At 35.4% G+C, this 20,014-nt stretch overlaps 2 protein-coding genes across 2 annotated transcripts; one reads left to right on the top strand and one right to left on the bottom strand.

The window, feature by feature from the left end:
• Positions 1-744: 744 nt before the first annotated feature.
• On the bottom strand, positions 745-9,305 carry LOC124959566 (olfactory receptor 51G2-like). The gene is made up of 2 exons (XM_047517975.1): positions 9,242-9,305; positions 745-1,703 (listed from the first exon to the last, which is right to left on the bottom strand). Exons 1-2 carry the CDS (start codon positions 9,303-9,305, stop codon positions 745-747), a joined length of 1,023 nt encoding a protein of 340 aa, XP_047373931.1.
• Positions 9,306-17,895: 8,590 nt separating this feature from the next.
• Positions 17,896-18,849, top strand: LOC124959565 (olfactory receptor 51I1-like). The gene has a single exon (XM_047517974.1). The coding sequence runs from the start codon at positions 17,896-17,898 to the stop codon at positions 18,847-18,849; it is 954 nt and encodes a 317-aa protein (XP_047373930.1).
• Positions 18,850-20,014: the final 1,165 nt, after the last annotated feature.

Raw genomic sequence — 20,014 nt, 5'->3', positions numbered from 1 at the left:
ACTTCTGGGGGACACCTAATATCTAAACCATAACAAAAAGAGAAGACACAGATGGGAAAATTATCATCGGGCATTATGAGCACTTTATAAATTAGTTTTCTATCCTCTGAGTTTTAGTGTCAGCCATACAAACAACTATATCATTTTATTAAAGTGGTCTTTCATAAGACCACTTTAAAGAATTAATTATCCCAACTTGTTTTTCATCTAACCAGATTAGGAAATCTCTTATCTCCTACTCACCATAGCTATTCCAGTCCGTGCTGCTCTATAAGAAGTCACAAATTATTTGACCTGAAGAACTGTGGAGGGACAATAAAAATCCACTTTATATGTATAAAATCTACCTAAATGTTGAATTTAAAAGATGAAGCAACACAGTCTGAACATAGTCTAAACAGAGTCTAATGAAAGGCTTCTTTTCCAGAAAGCATAAGAGAAAGATACAAGACATGTTATGAGATTTAAGAAAGAAAGAAAATAAAGAGCATCTGAGACAAAAAGCAATTGTATAAAGGAGACTTACATGATGAATTTAAACAAGAGTTAAGGCTGAAAAAGAAAAGCATACCTTGTTCAATTTGCAAAATACAATTACTGGGATTTTTAATGCCTTTGTCTCCATATCTACATAGAGATAGATTAAAAAACAATCAGACAAAAGAGTTGGATCACCAAGCATTTAGTATCTTATTCATTTACCAAGTTTTATGTTATAAATGTGAGGTTGGGCTTTTCTGGTTCTTATTTAATGAAGAATTTCAGAATTTTATCCTGCATCTGCTTGGTTTTCACCACATACACAATGGGGTTCATCACAGGGGGAATGAGGAAGTGCATATTGGCCATGGCCACATAGACGTGTGATGGAAGGCTTGGGCCAAAGCGGTGCAGCATGGACAGGCAGATCATGGGTGTGAAGAAGAGGATCACAGCACACAAGTGGGAGATGCAGGTGCTGAGAGCCTTGAGGCGGCCACCATGAGATGCAATGCGCAACACAGTGTTGAGAATCAACACATAAGAAAGGAGAATGAGGAGAAAATCGAGTCCCATAGTAGAGAGCACCACAAAGAGTCCAAAGATGCTATTGGTCCTAGTATCAGAGCAGGAGAGCTTTATGATGTCAGGATGTAGGCAGTAGGAGTGAGAAAGTATGTTGGAGCGGCAGAAGCACAGCCTCCTCAAGAGCATGGGGAGAGGCACTTGCACAGTCAAGGTTCGCACAACAATAGCCAAACCTATCCTGGCAATGATGCTATTGGTAAGGATGGAGGAATAATGCAGTGGGTGAGAGATGGCCACATAGCGGTCAAAGGCCATTGCCAGAATGATGGCTGACTCGAAGTCCTGGAAGGTGTGAATAAAGAACATTTGGGTGAAGCAAGCAGAGAAGGTCAACTCTCGAGCATTCAACCAGAAGATCCTCAACATGGTGGGGAAGGTGAAGAGGGACAGTCCTAGATCAGAGATAGCTAGCATGACCAGGAAGATATACATAGGCACATGAAGGGTCTGCTCCTGCCAAATAATTGTCATGATGCTCACGTTGCCCACCAAGGTAATGAGGAACATGGCACAGAAGGGTATGGAGATCCAGATGTGCACAGTCTCTAGCCCAGGGAGGCCTGTGACCAAGAAGGTGGAGAAGATGGAGTTGGTGCCATTGACAGGAAGCGTAGTGCCAGGGTTGCATGCCTTTTCTAGAATAGAATATGTTGCCCCAGAGACAAATGTTGAAATTTCATTTGATTTAATTAACTACTTATCATGTTTCTCATTCTAAATTGACAATGATAGATGTATAATATGAGATTAAATATTGCTTTCTGTTGTACAGCACCTGACCTTCTAGACAATGAATAAGACCTTCTTGATTCAATTCCCTAGATACTGTGACTTGAAAAATATTAATAGTTCAAACCTTGACATTTAATTTGCCCGTTGTCACTTAATTGACATAATAATGTTTAAAAATGAAAGTTCTAAAGTAAAGTACTTTAAATAGTGTCCATTATCCATGGTTTTACTCTCCTCAGTTTTAGTTATTCATGGTCAACTATGGTCTGGAAATAGTAAATGGAAAATTCCAGAAATAATTCATAAGTTTCAAATGACACTCCATCCTGAGTAGCATTATGAAATCTCATGCCATTCTGCTCCCTCTCCCTCTCCAATGCTTGAACATTAATTGTCTCTTTGTTTGGCATAATCACACTACAAATGCTACCTGCTCACTAGTCACTTAGTAGGTAACAGATCAATTTTCACTGAATGACAGTGTTGTGTTTAAATAATTTTACTTAATGCCCCAAAGTGGGAGAGTAGTGATGTTGGAAATTTGGCTATCTTGATGAGAACCTATAACTGGTCCATGTTGAAAGTTCTCTAACAAAGGGAAAAAATAGATTGAAGATGCTAAGATTTAGGATAAAAACAAACAAAAAAATTTATATGGGAAAATTTAAATTGGGAAGAGGGAAAAAAATTTCTTCTAGTTGGTTGTCACACTTAGAATCCCAAAATTTATGGTCAGAGTCCATGATAAGTATGTAGTCAAAACAAAAAGGCATTAAATTTATCATAGTTATTTCGCTATAGAAAAACAAGTTTCAGCACTAACTAGGATCTTAGAATATATTTGCCACAGGTAACGGGGAGGACTACAGTAAAGTTGTTTTTAAAAATTCATCCAAATTTATTCTTGTCATTGTGTTTTAGATTAATATTACCAAAAACTCAGCCCTTGCCCCCAATGCCAATCCAATAAGGGGGACATGGTTTTGAAAAAAAAGGAAAAAGAAGGTTTTTTGCTTTGCTAGCAAAAGAGATATACAGGGGACTCTGTCCCAGAGGCTGCGAGTCAGTCCATCAGGGTAAACAGAGGGCTTTCAAGGAAACGCTTCAAGGTTTGCATTCCAGGTGTGTTCTGGTAGGGAGTTCCAAGGCGCCTGATGATGTGTTAGGACCCATTTGTTAATTTGGGAGATATTCACTTTCTAGATCCTCTGGCAGACATCTCCTTCCTGTGATGGGTGTGTTCAAGGACAATTAACTAGGGAAGAAGAGGTAGCACTGTCTCCCTAATCTTGTTATGGAGGGGGAGAGGGTAGAAGAGAGAAATAAATCATGTCCTTTTAAAAATAAACCTCAGAGTAAGGAGGGCTATTTTCAAAAGGTAAAGTGGACCACTGTTACACTAGTAGGTCATGACCAGGGCGTTTCTTACTGCCTTGGTTAATAATGATGTGGTATTCAAACTGTAGTCTATGGACATGTTTAATACCCCATGTTTTCTTCATGTGATAAGAATAGAAATTAAAACAAGCACATAGAAACTTTTGTCAACTTGATATAATACTTCTGTACTTCTTAATGTAATAATAATCATTGTTATTCATGCACGATAATTCAGTTTTTACATTTTAGATGTATTTTTATCTGATTTTTTAAAAAATAATTTTTGTTATATTTTAAAAACATTCTTTTATAGACAGAAAAATTTAAATAACTCTTTAACACATAGTTTATTCATTATCAAATGTAAATATATTTTTTCTAAAATTGAACACATAAAAATAAAACTTTTTAAAATTATAAAATTCTAAATATTGAATAGATTGCTTAATTTAAAAAATCATGTTCCTGGACTCTATTATAGGACTATTTTTTAAAGTTTTTAATTAATAAAGTCTAGGTGAAGGGTTATGGAAAATAATAATCTTAAAAGACAGCTCTCCAAAGAAGCATAGGAGGAGGGAAGGGAAACCAGCCAAGGAACCATGGGCCCTGGGGGAAAGGGGCGGAAGCACAGCAAATACCAATGGGCAAGAATTGACTACTCATCCCTGGGATCTGGACTCTCACCTCCCCAGACAATACTGAGTTTCAACCTTTTTACAACTGCCTTCTTAAATTAAAGTTTTAGCCTGTTCAACTAGCCCCTGACTGTCAAAACTGCAGGTACACAGCTCCCAGTGATTACAACATTGTACCCTATAAAAGCAAAATCTCCTCTGTAACAGACGGCCATTTTCCCCATCTGGAAAAAGGGCCCCAACGGTGCCCAAATCTGCGAAGGAATAAAGGCTTCTCTGAATCCGTCCAGGTCTGCCTCCTGTCCTTTTGTGCTTACACTCGGTACATTTTTAAAAATTACTTTTAAACATTGTATATATGTATATGTGTATATTAACAAATAGTTAATTTTTGATAATTAAATATTAAATATTATATAATGTTAATTTTATTGAGTTTATTCATCTGTGCATTCAAGAAATATTAATTATTTTCTCTATCTGCCTGGTATAAATCATGTTTATTAATAATATAATTTGTATCCCCACTTATTCATGGTTTTACTTTCTCCAGTTTCAGTTATTCATGGTCACTATGAACTGAAAATAGAAAAAGGAAAATTCCAGAAATAATTTATAAGTTTACACTTGCACTCCATTCTGAATAGCATTGTTGTTTCTCAGTACAGTTAGCTGCTTTTATTAAAGACATGAGAAGCCTGTCTGTCATCCAACTATAATATCATGAGAGATAAGACCATTTTCATACTCTATGTCATCAAGATAAAATTAGCTTTGAATACACTGGTTCTCCTTCCCACAGAGAGCGTAGCACTCAGTTTTTCTGAGTCCACCTCTCCTCACATTCTGTATGTATTGTGATGGTAAAAGCAGACCTGGTCGTGAAATGAAATTACAAAAAAAACGTTACAGTAAGAGTTCAATGCCTGGGGAAGGGGTCAGTTCCCCTCCCCTCTCTTAGGTTTTCTCCAGGAGGGTCCCTACCTTTTGAGTTATCAATAACTGCACTAAGAGTCTGAAGATTCCCTCCTGAAATGTAATAGATGTCTGTGAAAAGAGCTGTTTCTTCTTATCTGTTCTGTGAGCATGCTTTATGTTAGAGACCCTGCACAAGACCCTCAGCTGCAGAGATTAGGAATTTTTTTAAAAAGGGGAAAAAAACCCCAATAACAGGATGGGTCTAAGATGACGTTAAATAACCTATAAATATTGTGAGAAACTGTAGATCAGTCCTCAGAACTCTGGAGTGCTAATCTCCCCTGGGCCTGCTGGTGTAAAATAAAGTTTGGTTTCTCCTACTTTCCGAGCACCGTCCTGTCGTTTCCACCACAGTATGACAGTAGATATTACATATTTGCTCTTTGTATGTATATGCAGTTATCCTCACAAACACCAAGCCAGCCCTACAAATATTTACCTACAGTAACAATCCACTTGCTCACCTCTTCTCAATCATGAATGCCAGTCCTTTTGTTAGCAAGACTTTGGGAAGATACACAAAACACTACTTCCCACATGGGGCTTAAAGACACTACTGGTGGGGACCAGAGCATTTCCTAGCAACTACCGTTCAAATCCCACCTTGTTCTAATCTTTCATCAGGGGTAAATTCTTAGAGAAAGACTAGAATAATAACAATAATAATAGAAATCTTTCCTTTAAAGCCCCTGCCTTGCCCTAGTATCAAGGAGGACTAGAATACTAATGATCCTATGCATTCATTTGTGGATATACTTTCACCTGGCATGTTAATGAATTTTTCAAAATCTTAATCTGTGTCAATTTGGATAAGACTTTCAGAAGCAATAAGAAAGGATTAGCAAAGTTTTACATATTACCATTAAGATGGAAGGAAATAGTTATTATCCTCAGAAGCTTTGTTAGCATTTTTTCTACTATTGAAATTTGCTGTAAGGACGGAGAAGGTGGGAAGGGGTCTAAGACACTCAGTCCTGTAGATAAGAGCACATCTTCTTAGTCCAAATCATTGTCTTCCACTGGTAAATGTCTTATGCCAAGTGTCTTTTCTTATCCATGGATTTTTAAAAACATTTGTATTATCTATACTTTTTCATCCCAAAGGGTACTTATGTTCAGGGATGGAGTTACCTCATATCCAGTGTTTCCATAGGCAAGGACAGTTCTGTGCTTCTCCAGGTGAGGACTACATTAGGCTTACTTCCTTTAATTTTACCCAATATCATTTGTTCAAATAACTCAGGTCCTTGTGGAAAGCAAATCTAGGACATTTTCACAGAAAGAAACATCCTCTGAATGCCTGTGACTCCCTGTACTATGTGATAAAATTTCTCTACAAATAATTTATTTAAAAGTCTTCTTGGTCTTAGTCCTGTTTAAAGTATAGGGAAACCATGTTTTTCTCACCTGGCATCTCAAGGAAGTATATTTGATAAAGATTTACAAGCAAAAATTCACTTGAATGATCAAAATCAAGAATGCCTGTAACCTGGTTTGAGCTTTCTTATTATTCATGCAGCTGTCTCTTGGGGACATGGATCTCCTAGGAAATCTCTTTTTCTTGATTTGAAGTTTCTGTTTCATTGACTTCTGGGTATGTGTTATAAATGGCCCACATACAAGGTACTTCTTTGCATCAAATGAGAGGAAAATCACTCAGTAAATGTTGGCATCATCTTAATTCACTCTTAAGTCAGTTTTTAAAAAAAATATATTACCTACACATTGGAATTGCCCAAGTCTTATATCATGTTTGGGGAATATTCAAAAGTTTATTGCATCGCAGGCATCTTTTTGAACAGTAGTATTTTTCAATTCCCATTATGTGTTTCGACTATGAAACACAGTACTTATTTACATAAACATACGAGCCTACATGTACATCAAGGGACCTTTTCTGATATTTAGTTTAACATAAAAATATGGACACATTCTTTTAGCCTAGTCAAACTCATAAGCACATTCGTATTCCCAGCAGAGATCAAAATTTAACAAATTCAGATAAGAATACTATGACTATATCAGTAGATCCTCCTTATGATGAATCCAGCTTGGAAATTTTAAAAAAGCAATCTCATACATTGTTATTGATTACCTTTTCACATATTGAAACACATTTTTTTTTCCTTTCTATCAAGTCGACAAATCATTGATATTTTTGAAGAAACTGAAATTTAAATAGATTGATTTATTGACCCTATGTTAGGCAATTCATATATAGGTAACTAGAATTCAAACCTTATTCATGATCCAGATCATTGTCTCCTTTGTGATGGTTAATTTTTTTCATTAACTTCACTGAGCTAAGAATGCTCAAATAGGTAGTAAAATATTATGTCTACATGTGACTATTAGGGTGTTTGAGAAGAGATTAACATTTAAATTGGTATCTTCTGTAATGTACATAGTACTTCCTGGTGTGGAGTGCCATACAATTAATTCATTGAGAGTCTGAAAGATACAAAAAGATAAAGAGGGATGAATGTGCTCTCTCTTCTTAAACTGAATCATCCACCTTCCTGCTTTCTCCAGGTGATAGGTGCACCTGGTTCTTTGGCTTTCAGACTCAGATGTAGATTTATACAATCGCCCTCCAATTATCAGACCTTCCTGCTTGAACCGATTAAACTAATTGTTTTCCTCCTTTTCCAGTTCCCATGCAGCATATTGTGGGATTTCTTTCCTCCATAAGCAGGTGAGCCAATTCCTTTTCCTCTTATATATCTCTATATCTAACATCTTATTTCTGTTTCTCTGGAGAACTATAATATATACTTCTATCAAAATATATTGCACAATAAGATGAAAATTGAAATTTGTATGGTTTAACTCTATTGGCAAAGTTTCTCTTCTTTGATGTGAAGTATTTACTTTTCTCCTCCATGGAGAAAATCATGACCATCACTGAAGTGCAGATGTGAGTGGACCAGCTATCTGCACTGGTTATTTTCAACCTGTATTCTTGTGGTTGACTATACAGAATTGAAGTCACCAATGTATGTAAAATGAAGTGCCATAAACAAAGGTTTATTATCCAACAAGGAGGAGGAGCTTGCCATTTTTGAGTGCTTTTGCTGTTTTTTTGTTTGTTCAATTGAAAGCAGTAATATTGAAAAATATATTACATTTGTAACTTATCTCATTAAACTTGTTGTGGATTAGGGTTAAATAAAGTAGGAAAGTTTCTTTCTTTCTTCTTCTTTTTTTTTTTTTTTTTCCTTTCTTCCTTTCTTTCTTTCAGTTCTAGAAAATTGAACCAAGGGCCTCACACATTAGGTACGTGCTTTAACACTAAGCTGCGCCCCAGCTCAGGTGATTGTTTTTCTACTCAAAGTTGTGGAGCCCCATAACCTTTGGGAAATGTGTAGATTAAATGGGGGACAGGGTGTATGGGGATGATGCTCCTAAAGAGGTGAATGTTGAGATTTGAAGGCACATCTTAGATGAAGTGTTCTAATGCATAGTTTGGCCTCCTTCAGAAAAATACATGTTTCTAATTGTTATTCTTATTTTTTTGTGGATATAGAAAGTATACTAAGGACTAGCATAGAGAGGACATTTAATAAACATTTTTATCAATATTTGCAAAACCAATAATATGACACTTATATAACATGTTTTAAGTAACTAACTGTGTGTGTTAAAATCTGCTTATATGCTTTAGACAATGACCATATGGAATAAGATGACAGAGATCATCTGTAAATATAACCTCCCAGGAGCCTTTGAGAATATCTAAAAATTATATACAATTTCTGACTTGGACCATACAATGTATAACATCCAAATCCAGCTTACTAAGTGCAAAACATTTTTCTGGCTCTACTGGCAAAATGGTCAACAGAACTAAGAACACCTGTTTCCCATAGACTAATTGTATTGGGACTGCAAACTAAAACTCTTTATGCCAACTTTCTTGCTTACTCAAAGAATTCTTCCACAAGCAGATAAAGATATAGAGAAATAACTTCACCAGTGTTTCACTAAATCCTTGTAAATACACTTATTCAAATGACCAATAATTAAAACTATTTGGAAAAAAAATGTTCACATGATGAAACAACTTAGTTCACTTGCTGACTTTTACCACATTGTTTCCACCAAGTCTAAACTATTATGCAGTAAACTTCATCCATTGCCATTCAGAGCCCACCCTTGAGGGCAGGTATGTGTGTGTGGGGGGGGGCGGAAATCAGTGTAAATAATAAATAATTGGGTCAGATTGGGAAGATTTGGGCCTGTGAAGATGGAGGCTGGCTCTAGGGGATTGAAATGCTAATACCTCCAGAGCCCTTTCCTCTCCTCCCCTCAAGTTGTTGCCAAGGTTACCTGCCTACAGGGAATTGTTCCTCCCAAAAGGTTGTTAATGAAGCACCTCCTAGGCTGCACTTCCCAGCCCTTTTTGGAAGACTATGAGAGGCAACCCTGGAAGGCTTCCTTCTCACCTTTTGGTTCATTGATCTTTTGGTACCTGGTCACATAGGCAAGAAGAGGGGAGAAGAAGGGCATGAGAACAAACGGATTCTAAAAAGTATAAAAGGGACCGGACATCCCCACTTCCTTGGATACCCAGCTTTCGGACCCCTTCTCAGCAGAGAAGTCTGTCTTCATTCTATCATTTAAATAAAACCTGCTTTCTCTGCTTGCTTGTGCCTGTGTGTTTCTTCACACTGAGGAAACAGAACATCACTGGTAATACCTTAGAGGTGCCTTAAATTACTTGAGCCCAGATCTTAAAACCCTAAAAATATCTCAACCTGTTCATCTTATTCTGAAACACTCTTAAGACCACGTCAAAAGAGTGTTGTCTTTTAGTGCAAGTAATAAAATTTGGATCTAATTTACATCCTCCTCCCCATCATGATTCAAAAATCCATTACTTTTAGATCTCCTGCTTAGACCTTTCAATAATTGTAGGAGTAAGCCAAGTCTCACATTAGGTTCAAACTCTAATTTCCTTTTATTGAGCTCCCAAAGGCTGATTTTATTTATAATCTATTATTGTTAATAAACACTTTTTAAAAAGTAATTTTTAAATGTTTATTTGAATTAGAAAACTTTCCCTTAGTGAACATTTGACTTATTAATAGAACCACTTCTATTTGTTTTCATTGGTAATTTTGGTGAGTAGACAAGACGAATTTCATTTGGAAGGGGGCAGACATAGGTGTGCCATTGAGATGGTCCCAAGGAATTATGTCAGAATATCTCCACAATACAGCAATTTCAAAGAATAAATGGTTGCTTTGGAGGATCTACTCAAAGGCCTTATGGAATTTGTTTCAGCCTTTTCTCTTTTATCCAGGTTAGTTAGTTAGTCTGTTCTGGGAGAGAACTCCTCTGCAAATGTTCCATCTTCCAATAATAAAATGTTTGTGGGATCTGTCACTTAGCCAGAGATTATGCCAATTTTTATGTTACATATCAATTAAAATACATTTAAATTTAAAAATAAAAACAGAATGTTTTATAAAGGTGAATAGATGGATTCTAAAATTAATATGAGCTGGTCAAGGTGGCATACAACATAATTCAAGCTACTCAGGAGGCTTAGCAGGAGGTTCACAAGTTCCAGGTTAGCACTGGCAATTTATGGAGATCCTTTTCAAAATTAAGAAACAAAGAGGGTTGGAGGTATAGCTCAAGGGTAAAGAGCTCTGGTTTCAATCCCCATTAAAGTAAATAAACAAATAAACAAATAAACCTAAAAGTAATAGAGTAGAGAAGGGGCATGAGGGGCAGGGAGGAGGGGAAAGAGGGTATATTGTTAGAGATTGAAATAGTGCAAATTATGTTATATGCATATATGTCAAAATGGACACCCTATTATGTGGAACTATAATGAACCAAAAGTAAAAAATAGCAAGAAAAGAGTTAAAGGATTTTTTTGTATATAAATGGATTCGATGCACATCCCTAGTCCTTTAATCATATTATTTAAGAAACTTTTAATCATGTCTTATTTTGCTGATTTAAAAATATTTTAAATTGCTATAATTAAAATAGTATAGTAATGGTGAAACAATGTATATACAGACAGAAAACAAGGTATAAAGATTTTGAAATTATATATATATGTATTATATTTAATTGATTTTCAACTAAATTGCTGTTATAACTCAATATAAAATGACAGTTATTGTAGCAATTAAAAACATAGACATAGATCTGAACTTATAACTGTCAAATTTCTAGAAGAATATCAAGAATGATTGGTATTTTGAGTCAGAAAATATTTTCCTAGATTGTGATATAAAAGGCACCAACCTCATAGAAAAAGAAAATTACATACTCTTTTTCATAAATTAAAACTTCTTTATTAATGATGCAGAAAGATCTCCCATGTTCTTGGATAGGCAGAATTAATATTGTCAAAATGGCCATACTACCTAAAGTGTTATACAGATTCAATGCAATTCCAATTAAATTCCCAATGACATACCTTACAGAAATAGAGCAAGCAATCATGAAATTCATCTGGAAGAATAAGAAACCCAGAATAACTAAAGCGATCCTTAACAGGAAGAGTAAAGTAGGGGGTATCGCAATACCAGAACTTCAACTACACTACAAAGCAATACCAACAAAAATGGCATGGTATTGGCACCAAATAGACAGGTAGATCAATGGTATAGAATAGAGGACACAGACACAAACCCAAATAAATATAGTTTTCTCATACTAGACAAAGGTGCCAAAAATATGCAATGGAGAAAAGATAGTCTCTTCAACAAATGGTGCTGGGAAAACTGGAAATCCATATGTAACAGAATGAAACTAAACCCTTATCTCTCACCCCGCACAAAAATCAACTCAAAATGGATCAAGGACTTGGAATCAGACCAGAGACCCTTCATCTTATAGAAGAAAAAGTAGGACCAAATCTTCAACATGTCGGTTTAGGATCAGACTTCCTTAACAGGACTCCCATAGCACAAGAAATAAAAGCAAGAATCAATAACTGGAATAGATTCAAACTAAAAAGCTTTCTGTCAGCAAAGGAAACTATTGGCAATGTGAAGAGAGAGTCTACAGAGTAGGAGAAAATCTTTGCCACTCATACTTCAGATAGAGCGCTAATTTCCAGAATATATAAAGAACTCAAAAAACTCCACTCCAAGAATACCAATAACCCAGTCAACAAATGGGCTAAGGAAATGAACAGACACTTCACAGGAGAAGATCTACAAGCAATCAACAGATATATGAAAAAATGTTCAACATCTCTAGTAATAAGAGAAATGCAAATCAAAACTACCCTAAAATTCCATCTCACCCCATTAGAATGGCAATTATCAAGAATACAAGCAACAACAGGTGTTGGAGAGGATGTGGGGATAAAGGTACACTCATACATTGCTGGTGGGGTTGAAAATTAGTGCAACCACTCTGGAAAGCAATGTGGAGATTCCTTAGAAAACTTGGAATGGGCCCACCATTTGACCCAGCTATCCTACTCCTCAGCCTATAGTCAAAGTACTTAAAATCAGCATACTACAGTGATGCAGCCACATCAATGTTCATAGCTGCTCAATTCACAATAGCCAGAGTGGAACCAAACCTAGATGCCCCTCAATTGATGAATGGATAAAGAAACTGTGATACACACACACACACACACACACACACACACACACAATGGAATATTACTCAGCCGTAAAGAATAACAAAATTATGGCATTTGCAGGTAAATGGGTGAAATTGGAGAATATCATGCTAAGCGAGATAAGCCAATCTCAAAAAAACCAAAGGACGAATGTTTTGCTGATAAGTGGATGATGATACATAATGGGGGGAGGGAGTGAGGTAAGAATGGAGGAAGGAGGGTCTGTATAGAGGGAAAAGAGGGGTGGGAAGGGTGGGCGTGATGGGAGGGAAGGAAAAAATAACAGAATGATTCAAACACCATTACCCTATGTAACTGTATGATTACACAAATGGTATGCATCTACTTCCTGTACAGAGAAACAAGTTGTACCCCATTTGTTTATAATAAAAGTATAAATTGAAAAAAAAAAGAAATAAAGTTTTACTGAAACACACACATACACACTGCTAACTACACAAAGAATTGTCACTCAACCAAGGTCAGACAGCCCTCCAATAGTTGCATTACTTATAATTATTTAATGTCTGTTTCTGTTATCAGATTATAAATCTCAAAAAATGAAACAAAACAAAATAAAACAAACAAAAAAAACCCCACAAAACAAAACAAAACAAAAAAAATATAACGTCTAAGATATGCCTTCTCCTTTCTCAGATCCCTTGGGGGAAAATAAGTTTCAGCTTGACTAGGATACTTGGGAATTCCCAGGGCTGTTAGGCTCTCACCAGGGCTGTTCAGGCTCCTGGGAGACCCTCTCTGGCTGGTCTACAGAGAACCATCCAATGCTTCAAGTAAGGTTGCACTTCCCCTGTTAGAGTGAAGGACAATCCTGAGGACAGATGCATGCAAAATTGAAAAGGCCACACACATCGTTCAGTGAGTGAAGTACTTCAAGATCTTAACCTTGGTACTGTCTGTTCAAGTAAATAGGTACACAAATAACCAATTTACATAAAAATTAAGTTTTAAAAATTTCACAATAGAAAAATACCAATAATAACTAGTTTCTGGGGGGCGGGTAAAGGAACTAATATATATGGATAATGTTGAGTTAGAAGGCATGTGAAATGAGGATTAAATTATGTGGGGGATTTTGTGTCTCATAAGTAATAACAGTTTAAAGTATTGGCAAATTTTTATCTGGGTTTTTAAATGTAATATTTATTGTATTCATCAATGATTTATTTAGAGTATTTGTTAATGTATTATGTGTATACTGTGTTTTAAAAACTGAATTTGTAAATCTAGAGATTCCTAAATTTTATAGACTGTGTTTTTTGTTTTGATAGCTTTCTTCTGCGTCCTGAAACTACTCTCTCATGAATATAATTTGCAAACATGCATTAGATCTGAATAAATCAACATGCTCTGTTTTTGGATGCTTATAAAGAATACCCTATGCTTTTGTAAGTGCAGAGGTATTTTTTTTCCTTCCCTCATTAAGTAAAAGAGTTTTTCCTAATCCGAATGTTAAACTTATGCCTATTAGTGATATTTGTCATCTTCTTTACAAATTCCAGTGTAATCCATTAGGGGATTATATTTTGCGAGCATGACCATTCAAAAGCAAATTAAAATCTTTGAAAAAACACAAAATTCATCAGCATGAAGACCTCTTCTGCTAGTGCTTTGAGACTTGTTGATATTCAACTGTAACCCTCAGTGAATACTACTATATGACTATATTTTTAAGATTTCTTTAAAGTCACTGCAATTTTGTAAATGTTGTGTGCCTTTCCCCAACTAATGGTTCATCATAATTCTGATTAAATTATAATTTATTAGCCAAGATTTCCTTATAATCTAAAATTATAGTGATCCAGATATAGATATGAATTTGATATATACCTCTGAATCAGATATTTTATAAGTTCTGTTTTTCAATTATGTTAGCATTGTTTGTCTTAAGTTTAATTTTTCTAAATACCTATTAAGATAGTTATGATTACACATACTTTGACAATAAGGAAAGTTGTTCTCAGAAAGGTCAGGTAGCTCTCTGGACTGTACAAACATGAGGTGACAAAGTCAGTATTTAAACTGTAATGATTCAGTATTCTTCCATAGACTTGTTTTATTTTCCACTTAAGTTTGAATTTCTCATTCAGTGCTTAGAACTCTAACTGATACAAAAATTCAAACAAGTTGGTGTAACATAACACAACCTAATACTATGTATTATAACATAAACATAGAAAAGAAGCAGGAGAAATAGAAAATAAAGGGAAGAAAGGAAGGAAGAAAGGAAAGAAAGGGGATGTTTGAAACTAAAGTTATGGTAAAGCAAGAAGCTTTGTGCTAATAACTAAGATGCATGGATAGTTGACATGTATATATATGAAGGAGTGGGTTTTATATATGCTTATGTGTAAATCTGGGATATTTTAATGACATTATTTATTGTAGAGCTTTAACCTACCTCCATGGAGGTGGGTCTCACTGAAAGAAATTATATAAGAACATGTATAACATTCTGCTTAAAAATTAAGGGAGAAAACATAACACATATATAATACATTCAGTATCTATATATTAATAAACATAATAGCTTATTTTTTCATAGAAATTCAAATACCAGGATCTAGTAAATGTGTATCAACTTCACCACTGGAAATGGAGATGGGCCAGACACCAAGTGCTCTTAATTATTCTTTCTGAAAACATTTTTTTCTTCCTTCTCTTCCTCTGCATCCAGTCCTATCTTTATTACTATCTATTTCTGCTCTTTCTTTATGCAACAAATATTTAAACTGCTATTAGTTACCAGGAACTTGATAAAATATATAATCTTACATTTTCACAATGCTCTCAAAAGTACAAATAATGCATAATATATGCAAATATCAGTTATATATATATATATACATAACCTCAGTCATATACATAATTTCTTTCATGTACTATTATTTTATACACTAATTTTTAATAAAATTATATATGTATATAGTTTATGAAATTCTAGACTACATATATATAGTTTATGAAATTCTGAACTACAAAAACTATGATTTTATTGTTTTACAAAAATAATTTTATATTTCTTAATGATAGCTGTGCTTTCTAGTGAAATTAATGTGAGTTTATTTTATCATTTCTACAATTCATTAATGTTTATATTTGTATTGAATTGAATACCATGAAAACTCAGATACAAATGTGAATTAATTGACTTTTAGGAAGTGAACTATGTTGTTTTTGTTCTGTTAATAGAATTAATTCTCACAACAACATTTACCTATAGTACCATTGTTACAAATTTATTTAAAAGATAAGAAGGATTCAATAAAATCAAGTCATTTTAACTGAGGCAATCACATCCTTACACAAAATTATTTTGTTATTATACCTAACATTTTTGTGAAAAAAATCTCCGAGAAACAAAAAAGCTATGATTTCAAATACTTGCAGGGAAGAAAGAAGATTAAACATAGAATAATGAAAAGGTACCAAAAATATTCGGAAGACAGTTTTTTAATTCTATGTCAAAGGGTCAGAGTATACTGTCTGAAACAGATAAAATCTGTGATTAATGAAAGGTTAAAGATTGAACAGAAATTCACTAACTATGAAAGATGAAGGGAGACTCCAACGATTGAGTCAAAGTACTTGGCTTGAGCAAATATGTAAAGACATTAACTAATAAATTCTAAGGAAGGAGCTCTAATATGCACATACAATAATTGTATGGATATTTGAGACAGATTTCAGAAAAAAATAGATCAGAGTTTATTTTAAATCAACAATGATTAAAATGAAGAATAATGGTTTGATTATTAGTAATAACTTCGGCTTAAATAGTGTTTATGCTTTTCTTTATAAGCTTAGGGAGTGTAAACAATAGTATTCCCATTTTAGAAATGAGGAAATAGGCACAGAGGGAAAACTTAACCAACGACAAATAACTAGTAAGAGGTAGGGTCATAATTCAAGCCCAGATATTCTGACTCCTGATCCTGTGATCCTAAGAACTATAAAAATCAACAGGCATTGAATGAATGGTTGACCCATCAATAATATTTCTGGAGAAAACACAAGAGAAAGTTGTAAGGTTCGAAAAAGATTAAATTGTCCCATATGCTTAGGGCATATATTTCAATTCCCCATGAACCACTTGGGCTGTGATCTCTATGGCTCAGGAAATATATAATTAGAAAAGGTAACCTGGATTGAGTATGGGAGTGAGGGTGTTAATTAAAGACTTGAGAGAACTCAAATTGCCCAGCAGAGAACCAGTAGAGAAGAAGCTAACCAAAGAGAAATATAGAATTTTATGCTTTCTGTTGAAAGAGAGCTTTGCATTTGTGAGGCAGAGGATGTATGCATGGAGTTAGGGCTCTTTGAAATGGAGAAAAAAAAAATTGCAAGATAATATTTAAACAACAATACCAGTGAGGTCATAAAGCCCTTTATGAAATGTGAAACATCTACATCAGAATCAAATACAGAAGTGTAAAAAATACTAGTGTCTGGGGCTCATTCCTGACATAATGAATTCCTGAACTAATAAATTCTAAGGAAGGAGCTCTGATATGCACATACAATGGGAGTCAAGTTATTTCACACACTCAGTTTAATCCTTTATGAATAAATGGAAAGGGAGGAATTAGGGAGAATTTCCAAAATGCATACACTTTGATGACTATGGATTTATTATTGTTAAGAAGTCATTCTTCAAACAAAGGGATATTTATTTTTGGTCACTTTTATGGACTTATTATTTATGTACAATAAAATTTACCAATTTTAAGAGCAAAATTTGATGAGATTTTTAAAAGCGTGTAAGGCATGGAAATAATCACCACAATTTGGAACATTTTCATCTTCCTAAAGGTCTGTGCATGTCCCTCTGTAGTCAAATCTCTTTACATTCCCTATTCGCCTCTAGCACCTGTGATCAGGCTTCTATTTCTATGGCTTTCTTTTCTTATGTAAAGGAGATCGTACAGCATTTCGTATTTTCTATTTGTCTTCTTTGGCAGAGCATAAGTGATCAAGTCCTCCTGTTGCAACCTTCAGTAATTTCTTCCTTTTGAAATTTGATTTATATCTGGTACAGTTTATCCATTCAGTAATGAATGTATATCAGATTTCCTTTCAGTTATTTGCTACCTTAAGTAAAGTTTCTAGGAATAATTTTGTATAAGTCTTTATGTTGATTTGTGTTTTCATTTCTCTTGGGTAAACTCTTAAGTATGGAACTAGTGGGTAATATTAACTGAACGATAAATTCATATTTAACTTCAAAAGAAACTGCCAAATTGTTTTCCAAAGAGTCTGTACGATTTTGCACCCCATTAACTATATATGAGAATTCTAGTAGTTTTACATCCTCACTCACAAAATTTGGCTCTCATTTTTGAGTTCTCTTACAATTTCGTGTAAAATACTCTTTTTACTTCCAATTTGTCTTTCCTCTTCCCTGACACATGATCCATCTCTCTTTTGTAGGTTTGCAAGCATCCTGGACTCCATTCCTACCTACATCGTACCATGCTGGCTTTTAATAACACTTCTAATTGGCCCACTTTTTTCTTCATTGGTATTCCTGGTCTGGAGACTGCACACATGTGGATCTCCATCCCTTTCTGTTTCCTGTACCTGGTGGCTTTCATGGGTAATGTCCTTCTCCTCATCTTAGTCAGAACTGAACCAAATCTTCATGAACCGCAGTTTTATCTTTTGGCCATGCTAGCCCTCACCGACCTCGGCCTTTCCTTGTCAACAATGCCAAGTGTCTTGGCTATCTTCTGGTTTGATGTCCACCACATTGGTCTGGACGCCTGCCTGACCCAAATGTTCTTCATCCACACCCTCTCCTCCATTGAATCTGGTGTCCTGGTGGCCATGGCTTTTGACCGCTTGGTGGCTATCTGTGCTCCGCTAAACTACACCAGGATCTTGACACACTACACAGTGGCCTGCCTTAATGGAGCTGCCCTCATACGGGGTGCCACTCTGCTGGCCCCTCTGCCTTTTTTCCTCAGGACCTTTTCTTTCTGTGGAGCCAATATCCTCTCACACTCTTACTGCTACTATCCAGATATGCTGAACCTGGCCTGTGGGGATGTCACTTTCAGCAGTGTGTATGGGTTGGTCTGTGTGCTCTGCACATTTGCAGTGGACTTTGTCTTTATCCTTGTTTCATACATGAAGATCTTGGCCACTGTTATGAAACTGGGGATCCAAGACAGAAACTGGAAATCACTGCAAACTTGCGCCTGCCACCTGTGCACAGTGCTTGTGTTCTACCTGCCTCTCATCAGCCTTGCAGTACTGCATCGTTACACCCAGGAAACTTCCCCAATTCTATACACCACCATGAGCAATGCTTACCTCCTCATGACACCACTGCTAAACCCTGTTGTCTACAGTCTCAAATCCCGGCAGATCCAAGCTGCCCTGAGGAAGCGATTTTGGGCACAACGTGTTGTTGCTGGGGAATGAGATTTTCTCTGTATCAGAAGGTGTGATCATATTAAAAGCATGCCATTTAGGATCTGCTATGTGCCAAATAACATGCTAGGCACCATGCATTTGAATATGAAAAAAATGCTTAGGCATTTCCCTTAAGAAGGGAATTAAGGCAGGAAAGACAGGCAGAATACTTAAATTATAATAATTGTGATCCTGAACGATGAGTCGTAGTAATAAGGAGAAACCTCAAAGGAAGCTGGGTTCATTTTTTTGGTGTATGAGTTAAATGAAAATACGTTATCATCACAACTAAGCTAAATAAGTTAAGTCTAACTCTGGACTATAAATGACTAGCAAAGGACTGATTTTACAGAGAAATCCAAATGTCATATGATTTTTCCTGATTTAACATTGCTTAAAATGGGGCACTAAATATTCAAAATTAATGATGAATTTATGATTGTATGTTTGATATTGATTGGTATTCAGAACATCCTAAATATTAACAAAAGATAAAGGAGATTTCTGAAAAGAAATTATATGAGTCTGAGAAATGGCTATTCTTATCCATCTTGATACTTCAGTCAAAATTCATACTTAATTCAGATTCTTTTTTGATTCCAATTTCATACTAAAATAGTGTCCGGGAACGTATTTCCCGAGGTTGTGCACAGACTTATAATTTATATGGGTCGATCTGTTGAATGTACCACCACAAGCCGTATAGGAAAAGATAATATTTATTAAGACATATAAAGTATATATGAAAGGAAAACCATCCCAGGTAGCATACCAACTCAGCACCGGAGAGACTTCATGGGCATTTCACAGCACACAAAACAAAAGAAAGCAATCTTGTCACCTTTGAGTTCTTCCCATCTCTTAAATACACCAGAGTAAACACTTAAAGTTATTGTCTGGAGCCACTGGGCTCAGTGCCATCAGTACGTTTGGTCTCCAGACCTGGATCTGGCCAGGAGCCAGGCCTTGAGAGCAGAAACCAGAAGTCATTAAGGTTTTTTTAAATGTTCTTGGACAGAGAACTTATCTGTCCTTGAACAGGGGCACTGCCAGACCACTAAATTTCTCATGCAAGTTCTTTACTCCTTGCCCTGATTTCACTTTTTGAAAGCACTCTTAAACAAGACTCCATTTTTCTCTACAAATAGATATTCATATCCTGACTTCATAAACA

This window comes from Sciurus carolinensis, chromosome 11 (genome assembly GCF_902686445.1).
Source record: "Sciurus carolinensis chromosome 11, mSciCar1.2, whole genome shotgun sequence".
Lineage (NCBI taxonomy): Eukaryota > Metazoa > Chordata > Mammalia > Rodentia > Sciuridae > Sciurus > Sciurus carolinensis.
The sequence above is the reverse complement of the archived record's forward strand: the minus strand, read 5'-3'. Positions and strand labels throughout refer to the sequence as shown.